Below are 14,674 nucleotides of genomic sequence, written 5' to 3' on the forward strand. Positions count from 1 at the left end.
CAGCTCCTTCCTGGTCACGGTACGTAACTCATCCCCAACAGCCCCTTCCTGGTCACGGTACGTAACTCATCCCCAACAGCTCCTTCCTGGTCACGATACGTAACTCATCCCCAACAGCTCCTTCCTGGTCACGGTACTTAGAGCGAGACATACACACACACACACATACGGACACACATAGTCACATACAGACACACGCAGTCACTCACATACAAATACACGCAGATGTACATCAGACCTGGCTTCAAATACATGTGTATTTGAGTATACGGTATTTCAAATACTTGTTTCTGTGTATTTGAAAATACAAGTTCTTTTATTTGACTATTTGAATGGTTATTTGTAAAAACCAAATAGATTTCCAAATTCTTATTGAAAATGCCTAGGTTAAATACATAGGTTAAATACCKAGGTTAAATAACCCGGTTAAATCCCTTGGTTATATACCTAGGTTAAATACCCTGGTTAAATTCCTAAATTAAATACCCTGGTTAAATACCTAGGTTAAATACCCTGGTTAAATACCCTGGTTAAATACCTAGGTTAAATACCTAGGTTAATTACCTAGGTTAAATTCCTAGGTTAAATAACCGGGTTAAATCCCTGGGTCAAATACCTAGGTTAAATTCCCGGGTTAAATACCTAGGTTAAATCCCCAGGTTAAATCCCTAGATTAAATACCTAGGTTAAATACCCAGGTTAAATACCTAGCTTAAATACACTGTTTAGATACCCAGGTTAAATACGTAGGTTAAATACCCAGGTTAATTACCTGGGTTAAATACCCAGGTTAAATCCCTTGGTTAAATACCTAGGTTAAATCCCTGGATTTAAAAAACGGGTTAAATACCCGGTTTAAAATGCCCGGGTTAAATGCATTTTTCAAATTCTTTACAACTGTACTCACAAATACATTTACATTTTGAACTATTTGTCTTTTCAAATTCAATATATCTGATTACTTACCTCGAATGTATGTGTAAATCATTGAGATATTTGCAATAGTATTTGAACACAGATTTTAAAACCTGTGGTCTTTGCAGGTGTTAATTTGATTGGTTAATGAGACCTCTTGGCCCACCCTCTCTCTACAGCAGCTGCTCATTGGACTGTCCAGAGACACAGAACTCGTTGGTCTAGTGGATGTGACAGAACGTTGCAGATAGAAATGTAACCAATAGATCTGACACCTTCTGACAGACAATCATGTCTGTTCTAGACTACACATTTCTATGTGAACGTTGTGTAATGTTGAGCCCTCGTAAACCCCAGAGCCTAGTCAGACAAACTCACATCTCTTCTATTCCTCTCCACTCCCCTCCTTACCTCTCCTCCTCTTATCCCTTTCTCCTCTTCCCTCCTTCCTCTCCCCTTCTCCCTCCTTACCTGCTCCCCTCCACCCTCCTCCCCCTCAGGCATTGGAAGGATCCCCCTCAGATCAGCTCCTCCAACAGGAACAACTACCACAGTACTACAGTCAACAACCCTCGGTACTGGTCTCTCCTCTCTTCTCTCCTCTCTTCTCTCGCCCCCACAAGAGGATTAGTGGCTATTTTGTGAATCATTAATGTGACTCCACATTTGACAAAATGGCCACCCTGTGTCTATATATCGTCTGTCTGCCTGTTTCTTATGTTATGATGTAATTCTCTCAGTGTCAATGTCGGTGGGTTCATCTTCTTCATCATAATCATCATCATCATCATCATCTTGTGTGTTGTATGTTTTGGTGTTTGGTCCGTATCGCCTTCTCATTTCAGCTAGTCTATTCTGCTGTCTGTACCTGCATATCTCACCCCCCTCACCAACCCCATACCTCATTCCTCCTCACCCCCTCACCAAACCCATACCTCACCCCTCCTCACCCCCTCACCAAACCCATACCTCACCCCTCCTCACCAACCCCATACCTCATCCCTCCTCACTCTACCAGAACCCCATACCTCATCCTCCTCACCCCTCACCCCTCACCAACCCCAACCTGTCCCTCACCCCTCCTCACCCAACCCCATACTCAGTCCTCACCCTCTCACCAAACCCCATACCTCATCCCTCCCTCCCTCCCCCTCTCCTACCCAACCCAGTCCTCCCTCCTCCCCTCCCCTCCCTACCCAACCCCATACCTCAGTCCCCTCAACCCCCTCCTCACCCAACCCATACCTCAGCCTCCTCCCCTCCTACCCAACCTCCCCCTCAAGACTCTCGTTGACCTCGTGCCCCTCTAGGCAACAGACGGGCCAATGCGAACGAAACGGTTTGGACGTTGAGGGACTCCGGCCGTTTGATCTGATCATCCCCTCACCATCCAGATGGGAGAAGATCACAGGTAACAACACCACCACACCACACACACACACTACACACACACACACACACACCCACCACACACACCACAGACACACACACCAACACACAGACACACACAGACAGACACCCACACACACACACAGACCACAGAACACAGAAACAGACAACCACACACACACACACCACACACACACACAACACACACACCACACACACACACACACACACACACACACACACACACACACACCACACACCACACACAGCACACACACACCACACACACACCACACACAGACCCACACACACAGACCACAGACACCAGACAGACACACCTACACACAGACAACACGACACACAGATCATCGACAGACAATCCCACACCACACAGACCAGACACAGACACAGCAAGACACCCACACACACACACACACACAAACACACCTCAATCACAACACACACCACCCACACACACACCCACACAGACAACACAGACCACCACACGAAGACACACACACATCACACCACACACAGCGTACACGACAAACACACATTCACTACACACACACAGCAGACACACAGAACACCACGGACACACACAGACACCACCACACTAGCACTCAGACACACCAGACACCAAAGACACACACCCCAACACAAGCCACACACACAACGTCACACACACACACACACACCACATCACACACACCACATTCGTCACAGTTTCACCGTACAACATGATCACACAGAGCACACAGACCACAGCAGACAACATAACAAAACGGCGATTTTTTTCAACACACACACACTACATCATCAGCACACACACACAGTCCACACACTTTTTCATATCTCACAGACAACATACACACACACACCACCCACACACAGCATCACAGCACACCATTCCACTCACACCACACCTCTACATCACTCACACACACACACCTACACACACCCACACCCAACCACACCACAGACACACTTTTGCACACGACACCAAAACAAAACAGCGATTTTTTCAACGACCAAAAACAAGGCCCTGCCCTGTCTAACCGTTATCATCGTCCCCAGGTGAGGTGCGCATGCCGTCTAGGTAAGACAAGCCGGAAGCTCCAGACTCACAGTCTTAGAACAATAAGGATGGGACAGTAACGGTTAAATATGCTCCAACTGAGGTCGGCCTGCACGAGATGGACATCAAAACGACAGGAACCACACCCTGGTACGGACAACACCAGTGATACACACTAACATTAAGTACACTATACACACTACATTAACAGTTACCTATACACACTAACATTAACAGTACACATATAACCATACATTACAGTACACATATCACACTAGCATTAGCAGTACACTTTACACACTAACATTAACAGTACACATATCCACACTACATTAGCAGTACACATATAGCACACTACATTAGCAGTACCTATACACACTAACATTAACATGTACACCCTATACACACTAACATTACAGTACATCATATACACAGTCAACATTTAACATACACATATACCCACTAACATTAACATACACATATATCACACTAACCTAACAGTACACCCATAACACACTAACATTAACAGTACACAGTATACCACACTAACATTAGCAGTACACATATACACACTACATTAGCATTACACATATAACCCTTAACAGTACACCATATAGCACACTCATTAACACGTAACATATTACTACACTAACATTAGGCAGTACACACTAACATTAACAGTACACATATATCACACTAACATTAACCAGTACACATATATTCACACTAAACATTCACACATATACACACTAAATTAACAGTACACATTATACACTAACATTAACCAGTACATATACCCTATTAACAGTACACATATAACACACTAACATTACACATATCACACTAACATTAGCAGTACACTATAAACAGCTACATTTAATCAGTACATCATATACATCATATACATCACACATTCAAAGTACATCATATACACACTAACATTAACAGTACACATATACACCAACTAAATTACACATATAACACACTACCATTAAGCAGTACACATAATACTCACCTACCATATATACAGTACTCATTATACAGCCCCTAACATCCATATCACACTAACTTAGCATTACACATAATACACGTAACACGAGAATTACACATATACACACTACATATTAGCATTACACATATACAGCACCAACATTAGCATTACACACTAACACTAACAGTACACATATACACACTAATCAATTAGCAGCTACACATAACCACATACTTAAACAGTAACACATATAACACTTACTGTACACAATATAAACACTTAACTTTAACAGTACACATATAACCACCTAACATTACACATTCTAAACCCTAACATTAACATACACAATACCTAACATTAGCAGATACACATATACACACTGGTTCTAACATTAACTAGTACACATATACACCAACATTAACAGTTACAGCATATAACACTAACATTAACAGTAACTATACCACTAACATTAACAGTACACATATACCACTAACATTACCAGAACACCATTAACAACTAACATTAACAGTACATCAATACACCACTAATCTATTGCATTTGTACACACCTATACCACACACACATTAGCTATACCGTGATACACACTAACAGTACCCATATACAGCACTAACATTACAGTACACATATACACTAACATTAGCAGCTACCACCAGCAATCATTAACGTTACACATCATACACCACTAACATTAACGTACACCATTTACACCAACTACCATTTACACATTACATCTACTACAAGTAACAGTCACAATATCTCACACCTAATCATAAGCACGTAGTCCACATATACACCACTAACATTAACAGTACACATATACACAACTAACCTTACAACATATACAACTAACAGTAGCAGTACACATATACACACTAACATTATACGTACACATATACACATATACAACACTAACATTAACAGTACACATCTACACACTAACATTAACAGTAGCACTATACACACTTAACCTAACACATATACACACTAACATTAGCAGTACACATATACACACTAACATTATTACAGTACCTAATCACCAACATCTACACATATACATCATCTACCTTAGCATTACCATATACACACTACGCATGAGCATTACAACATATCCAACATAACATTGAGCATTAATCTATATACACCACCAGAACATTTAGCATTAACCTCACTAACACTAACAGTACACATATACACACTCACTACTATGCCAGTAGCACATAAACACACTAACAATTAAACAGTAACACATATCACACACTACCATTACAGTGCATATAAACACTTAACATTAGCAGTACATATCACCACTTACACACATATACACTAACCATTAACATTCAGCATATACACACTAACATTAGCAGTACTACATATACACACTAACATAACAAGTAACACATATACACACTACATTAACAGTACACATATACAACATCTAAATAAAGGTACACTATACACACTAACATTAACAGTAGCAATTACACACAACATTAAGTAACACTATCACACTAACATTAACAGTACATCATATACACATAACATTAGCAGTACACATAACACACTCAATCATCTAGCATTACCACATATACCCTAACAGTATCAGCATATACACACTACCATTCAAACAGTCACATCATATACACCTAACAATTAGCAGTCCACTAACATTAACCCGTACAACATTATTACACACTAAACTCCTATTAACAGTACACCCATATACACACTAACATTACACATATACACACTAACATTTAACAGTACACTATACACACTACATTTAACAGTACCATACCACACTAACATTAACAGTACACATATACACAACTAACCTTAGCACTATCACCACTAACATTAAGCAGTATACATTATGAGCACCTACATATAACATACACCATATACACTATATACAACACTAACCTTAACAGTATAAAAAACACATATACCTACACTAACATTACCTAGTCACATATCACACTAACATTAGCACATATATCACCTAAGATTAGCTAGTACATATACACCACTACAATTTAACCAGTACACCATATACACACTAACATTACCCTATACATCAACTAACATTCGCATTGACACATATACACACTAACATGAGCATTACACATATCACACAACCTTCGCATAACACCCTAACTAACAGTACACATATACACACTAACTTAGCAGTACACATAAACAACTAACATAAACCGTACAAACATATACACCTACATTCCACATATAAAACACTAACATAACAGTCACATATACACACTAACATTAACATATACACTACATTAACATTACACATATCACACTAACATTAGCCGTACACCAAAACAAATATCACTAACATTAGCATTACAACACTAACAGACCCATATCAACACTAACATAGCAGTACACATAAACACACTAACATTACAGTAACATATACACCCTCCATTACACATATAAACACTAACATTAAACAGTAGCACATATAACACAACATTAAACACATATACCACACTAACATTACCATACACATAATAGCCACTAACCATAACAGTACACATATCCAACTAACATTAACAGTACACATATACACACTACATTACACATATACACACTAACATTAACATTACCATATACACACTAACCATACCATATCAACACTAAACATTAACATTACACATATCCAGCAGATACACACTAACATTACACATATAGCAACACACTAAGCATTTAGCAGGTACAACCATATTACACAATAACAATTTTTTTTTTTAAGGCAAGTAGCACATAACCACTAACATTAACAGTACACACATATACCACTAACATTACACATAATAAACACTAACATTAACGTACATCATATAACACTAACATACACATATACACACTAAATTACACATTACACATATAACACAACTAACATTACACATATACACACAACATTAGCCAGTAACATATACACAATCCTTAGCAATTACACTATACAACACTAACATTACACATATCCACACTAACATTACACATAACACACTAACATTAGCATTACACATATACAAACAACATTACACATGTATACACACTAACATTAACAGTACATCATATATCACACAAACATATAAGCAGTACACATATACACACTAACATTAGCAGTACCACATATACACACTACATTACACGATATACACACTAACATTAACACATATACAACACTAACATTACACATATACCAACTAACATTAACATTACACATAACATTACACAATACACACTAACATTACACATATCCACACAACCATTAAACAGTACACATACATACTACATTAGCAGTACACATATACAGCACTAAATAGCCAGTACAAACAATACACACTAACATTACACATATACACACTAACATTACATTACCACATATACACATAACATGAGCATTACACATATCCACTAACACTTAGCAGTACACATATACACACTAACATTGCATAACACAATACACACTAACATTAGCAGTAACACTATACACACTAACATTACACATATTACACACTAACATTTAGCATTACACATAATACACACTAACATTAGCCAGTAACACATATAACACACTAACATTAGCAGTACCGATATACCACTAAACATTACACATAATCACACACCTAACATACACATCTTACACACTACATTACACCATATCACACTACATTAGCATTACACCATATCACACACTAACATTAGGCCTTACACATATACACACTAACATTACACATATACACACTAACATTACCACATATACACACTAACATTACACATAACACACACTAACATTAACATTACACATATACACACTAACATAGCATTAACATATACAAACTAACATTAGCATTAACACATATACACACTAACATTACACATATACCACTAACATTACACATATACACACTAACATTTACACATAATACACACTAACATTAACAGTACACCTATACACACTACCATTAGCAGTACAACATATAACACTAACATAACAGTACACATATAACAACACTAACCATTAGGCAGACACATATACACACTGACATTACACATATACAACACTAACAATTAACAGTCACACATATACACACTAACCTTCCACATATCCCACTACATTAGCAGTAACACATATACACTCACATTAGCAGTACAACATATACACACTAACATTACACATATCACACTAACATTAGCATTACAATATACAACACTAACATTAGCATTACCATATACACACTAAATTAGCAGTCACCATACTAAACACACACACAATACTGTGGGTAAAGCCAGTTGACTTCTCAAAATCAATCAAATCAAATTGTATTGGTCACATGCAGATGTTATTGGTCACATGGTTAGCAGATGTTATTGGTCACATGGTTAGCAGATGTTATTGCAAGTGTAGCGAAATGCTTGTGCTTCTAGTTCCAACAGTGCAGTAATATCTGACAAGTAATATCTAACAATTTCACAACATATACCCAATACACACAAATATAAGTAAGGAATCGAATTGAGAATATATAAATATATGGACGAGCAATGTTAGAGCAACATAGATTAAGAATAGTAAAGAATACAGTATATACATATGAGATGAGTAATGCATAGACTAAGATACAGTAGAATAGAATACAGTATATACATATGAGATGAGTAATGCAAGATATGTAAACATGATTAAAGTGACTAGTGTTCCATTCCTTAAAGTGGCCAGTGATTCCTAGTCTATGTTTATAGGCAGCAGCCTATAATGTGCTAGTGATGGCTGTTTAACAGTCTGATGGCCTTGAGATAGAAGCTGTTTTTCAGTCTCTCGGTCCCTGCTTTGATGCACCTGTACTGACCTCGTCTTCTGGATCATAGCGGGGTGAACAGGTAGTGGCTCAGGTGGTTGTTGTCCTTCATGATCTTTTTGGCCTTCCTGTGACATCGGGTGGTGTAGGTGTCCTGGAGGGCAGGTAGTTTGCCCCCAGTGATGTGTTGTGCAGACCTCACTACCCTCTGGAGAGCTCTGCGGTTGAGGGCGGAGTAGTTGCCGTACCAGGCGGTGATACAGCCCTACAGGATGCTCTCAATTGTGCATCTGTAAAAGTTTGTGAGGGTTTTAGGTGACAAGCCAKATTTCTTCAGCCTCCTGAGGTTGAAGAGGCGGTGTTGCACCTTCTTCACCAAACTGTCTGTGTAGATGGATCATTTCAGTTTGTCAGTGATGTGTACACCGAGGAACTTAAAACTTTCCACCTTCTCCACTGCTGTCCAGTCAATGTGGACAGGGGGGTGCTCCCTCTGTTGTTTCCTGAAGTCCACGATCATCTCCTTTGATTTGTTGACGTTGAGTGAGAGGTTATTTTCCTGGCACCACACTCCCAGAGCCTCTCCTCCTCTGATAAACAGTCACATAAGTCTCTTTATTTAGAGGGTTGTTGGTTGTTGAGTCAAAGGTGTTCCCAACATGGATTGACTCAGGGGGTGAATACTTATCAAATCAAGGTGTATTAGGGTTTTATTTTTCATTCATCTTCTACTTTGACATCATATAGTATTTTGTGTAGATCTTTGACAAGAAATTACAATTAATTCTGTTTTCATCCCACTTCGTAAAATAATAAACTGTGAAGAAATCCAAGGGGGTGAATACTTATGATATTCACTGTATAATTAGCTCAACAATACCAATTACACCACTCGCTCCATCATACCACTTTAGGGTCTATATTTTTGGAAAAGAGGAAGTTATCTCAGAATATTTAGGACCCTTAGCTTCTACACCTGCATTGCTTGCTGTTTGGGGTTTTAGGCTGGGTTTCTGCACAGCACTTTGTGACATCGGCTGATGTAAACAGGGCTTTATGAATACATTTGATTGATTGATTGATTACTTGGCCAAGAACCTCTCCTGTGATAGCTAACAGTATTGGTCTGGATCTGGATGTGCTGATTCTTGCCCCCCCCCCCCCCCACCCTCCTCTCTCTCTCTCTCTCTCTCTCTCTCTCCTCTCTCTCCTCTCTCTTTTCTCTTTCTCTCTCTCCTCCCCACTCTCTCCCCACTCTCTCCCCTCTCTTTCTCCTCTCTCTCTGTAACAGGTAGTCCCCTCCAGTTCTATGTGGACTATGTGAACAGCGGGAACGTCAGTGCGTACGGACCGGGCCTTATCCACGGGACCGTCAACAAACCTGCTATGTTCACAGCCAACACCAAGGATGCAGGAGAGGGTAGGACACACACAAGCACATGCACTCATGGGAAACCAGCCAATCAACACACACGTAACACACAATTAATAGCAGTTAAATTATAAATCAATCATAAGCACAATAAATATGAGCTGTGTTGGTTCACGAACAGAGCTGATGTGTATAATTTATATATTTTATCTCTCTCCTGGTAGGTGGTCTGTCGCTGGCCATCGACGGTCCATCTAAAGCCGACATTAGCTGTGTGGATAACCAGGATGGAACGTGTTCTGTGTCCTACCTGCCTGTCCTACCTGGAGACTACAGCATCCTGGTCAAATACAATGACAAACACATCCCAGGCAGCCCCTTCTCCGCCTGCATCACAGGTAACACATTCTTTAAGGTTTATGTGAAAAATGGGGACATGAGAATGTGTGGATGTAATGGATGTATATAATAGCCTCTAAAAAATATTTCAATGGACTCCCCTGCCCTGTCTGTCTCTAAGTGACTGCTCTGCTGCTGACATCCCATAATTATAATATTCTCTCTGTCTCCTAGGTGATGACTCTATGAGGATGTCCCATCTGAAGGTGGGCTCTGCTGCTGACATCCCATTGGACATCGGAGAGTTGGACCTGAGTCAGCTGACTGCTTGTCTGACCACGCCCTCGGGCCAGGAGGAACCCTGCCATCTCAAGATGCTTCGTAACGGACACGTCGGTCAGTGTGTGTGTGTTGGGGCACATGGTGTGTGTTCCTCTGTTAAACAGAAACAGACTATCAACTGTCATTTGTCTGATTTAAAATGCCTCAGCCATAAGTCCAACTATAAAAATACAATAAAGTCTACTGACAGATTGTGGTCCTCATTCTCAGAAGCTCCACTGCCTCTAACTTTCCTGCTCCAGGCATCTCATTTGTTCCCACGGAGATTGGAGAGCACCTGGTGAACATCAAGAAAAACAGACACCATATTCCCAGCAGCCCCATCACTGTGATGATCAGCCAATCAGGGATCGGCGACGCCAGCCGGGTGTGTGTGACTGGCCAGGGCCTCAGCGAGGCCAAAACCTTCGAACCCGCTGAGTTCATCATCGACACACGCGAAGCAGGTTAGTGATGGTGTGTGTTTGGTGAGTTCCTCGACACACACGAAGCAGGTCAGTGATGGTGTGTGTTTGGTGAATTCKTCATCGACACACGCGAAGCAGGTCAGTGATGGTGTGTGTTTGCTGAGTTCATCATCGACACACGCGAAGCAGGTCAGTGATGGTGTGTGTTTGGTGAGTTCATCATCGACACACGCGAAGCAGGTCAGTGATGGTGTGTGTTTGGTGAATTCATCATCGACACACACGAAGCAGGTCAGTGATGGTGTGTGTTTGGTGAGTTTATCGACACACATGAAGCAGGTCAGTGATAGTGTTTGGTGAGTTCATCGCCACACACGAAGCAGGTCAGTGATGGTGTTTGGTGAGTTCATCGCCACACACGAAGCAGGTCAGTGATAATGTTTGGTGAATTCATCATCGCCACACACGAAGCAGGTCAGTGATGGTGTTTGGTGAGTTCCTCATCGACACACACGAAGCAGGTCAGTGATAATGTTTGGTGAATTCATCATCGCCACACACGAAGCAGGTCAGTGATGGTGTTTGGTGAATTCATCATCGCCACACACGAAGCAGGTCAGTGATAATGTTTGGTGAGTTCATCGCCACACACGAAGCAGGTCAGTGATGGTGTTTGGTGAGTTCACCATCTGCTGTCCTTATCAGCCATCTACTTCATGTGTTTGAGGGGTGCAAAATACACTTGGCTCTTAAATCTCACCGGGTTGATTGCTTTCATTTTACTCTTGCGACTCTATCCCACTCTTGCTTGTGCCATTTGTTTTTTCCCGTGAAAACGTTTGTAGTGACCTCTCAAACACACTCCAGTAATTGCTGAAATGGGTTCAATGGAATACAAAGATTTTCTGGTACATCTGTCAGAATGCCACTTCTTAGTTGGGGATTTAACTAACATCACAACAAAGAGAAACATTTAACTAACATCACAACAAAGAGAAACATTAACTTTAGATTTTTTGATTGAAAAGTGTTGAAATTACATGTTGATTTGAAATTGTCTGGGTATCCTTCTCTGATACTCTTGATACACTTTATAAAGAGAACTTGACCCCAACAGTAATGAGTAAATATAGCTGCGAGCAGCAATGAACGGGGTTCACAGGATGACTAGAAAGGACACAATATCAACAAAGCAACACTATCATGTAGGAAATATGTGACCCGTATGTCGCAATTCACAACTTTACAGGAGAGCTGTTTGAACGTACATTTTTTAAAATCAAAAATGCGTTCTTTGCAGAAATGCCTTCTCGTAACATGTGAACTTTCACCTTAATATCAAACTTGTATCCATCTATAAATACGAATACAATGGTTAAATTCCGAGCCTAGTTGGTTTAGCCACAGAAAAAGTGAGCAAACCTTCCCGCTAGCCACGATTGGTTGAGATAATGTGGGCTGAACATGCCGAGAGATGAGTTTGGATTGGTCTGCCATATAGCACGGTCTGTCTATTGGAGCTGGTCAGTATGTCTAGGTAATCGTGTCAAACGCGGCTTTTTTTATGTATCGTGTTGTAAAACGCATAAACCTAATGTCAAGATAAAGTCTACTGTTAGCTAGCTAACGTTAGCTGCTGGCTCGCTAGTTAACGTTATGTGTATGCTCTCCACTTTCGGAGCACTAAGTTTTGAAATAAGTGGAATTCGAGTATGATAGCTAAGGAGATGGAGAAAATCCAGTCTAATTACATCGTGCATGGCATCAGACAGGAGATGCGTCAAACCATGATGTATACTAGTAAGATAGTCTAGCTACATTTTCAGATATTACACAGTTCTAATTGACAGAAAGTGGTTTAATTTCAAGTGTACTGTTAGCTAGCTAACATTAGCTGGCTTAGTTAGCTATTAACATTATGTGTATGATCTTACTCTTCGTATCTCAGACACATATGCTTGACTAGTTATAGCCATAAACCTGTTTGGCTACTTGCAGATATGCAGGGTAGTAACATCCTAGAGTTGTGGTTACGGTCCATTGTTTATCTAGCTAGCTAGCTAGCACATGTCTTAACAAAAACTCATTAATTGACATATTTCATTTATTAGTGTACTGTTAGCTAGCTAGCTACATTCTAACAAAAGACTCCATTAATTTTGACAAAGATTTTCATTTCAAGTTAGTGTACTGTTAGCTAGCTACTAACCGTAGCTGGCTGGCTCGCTAATTAACGTTATGTCATCGTTGGATTTCATTGTTTATCTAGCTAGCTTACTAGCTACATGTCTTAACAAAAGACTCCATTAATTTACAAAGTATTTTTCATTTCAAGTTAGTGTACTGTTAGCTAGCCTAGCTAACGTGTAGCTGGCTGGCTCTGCTTAAATTAACGTTATTCATGCTTGGGATTCATTGTTATCTAGCTAGCTATCTAGCTACATTTCTTACACAAAATACTCCTGTCTTAGTGTGCCAGAGCACAGAATAACTGATGCATTTTGAACGCTCAACACCTGTTCAATATTTTCGGTGTCAGTAAACATTGGCAACAAAGCGTAATTCAATTTGTTGCCAGCAGCCCACAGTTACAGTCACCAACACTCTGATAACATGAAAACTGCCTGACCAGCTCTACTAGGATGAGGAAAATAGTCAGAGGGGGTGTTTCTCATTTATGTGTCTTGGAAGTAGCTAGCCAATGTTAGCCAGTCAGGGTGCTTGACTGTCGTTGTGTAGGTCAGACCTTCGGAACCACCCCTACTCATTGGCCAGAGCGTCCAGTGTGCGCTCTGAACGCGAAACGCTCTGAAACGGAAACGCTCTGAATTAACGAACTACCAATCTAACAGCACACGTTCAGTCACCAACACTCTAGAAAACATACTGTAACAGACTAACCAGCTCTGCTAGGGCGAGTAATGTTCAGTGAGCTGTTTCTCTCTCTTTTAGATGTCTGAAGTAGCAATAGCAAGTTACGTACAGAACGCTCGA

The 14,674-nt window shown here is 40.2% G+C and overlaps 1 protein-coding gene across 1 annotated transcript in view; it reads left to right on the forward strand.

The window, feature by feature from the left end:
- Positions 1-14,674, forward strand: part of LOC112077531 (filamin-A-like) — a 24,654-nt gene that overhangs the window by 744 nt on the left and 9,236 nt on the right. The window contains exons 2-7 of the mRNA XM_024144030.2: positions 1,416-1,490; positions 2,226-2,326; positions 10,512-10,640; positions 10,817-10,990; positions 11,166-11,327; positions 11,516-11,719. Of these exons, the coding sequence (XP_023999798.2) occupies positions 1,416-1,490; positions 2,226-2,326; positions 10,512-10,640; positions 10,817-10,990; positions 11,166-11,327; positions 11,516-11,719 (845 nt within the window). The remainder of the gene's footprint in view (positions 1-1,415; positions 1,491-2,225; positions 2,327-10,511; positions 10,641-10,816; positions 10,991-11,165; positions 11,328-11,515; positions 11,720-14,674) is intronic.

Source organism: Salvelinus sp. IW2-2015, unplaced genomic scaffold (assembly GCF_002910315.2).
Source record: "Salvelinus sp. IW2-2015 unplaced genomic scaffold, ASM291031v2 Un_scaffold4659, whole genome shotgun sequence".
In the NCBI taxonomy this organism is placed as follows: Eukaryota; Metazoa; Chordata; class Actinopteri; order Salmoniformes; family Salmonidae; genus Salvelinus; species Salvelinus sp. IW2-2015.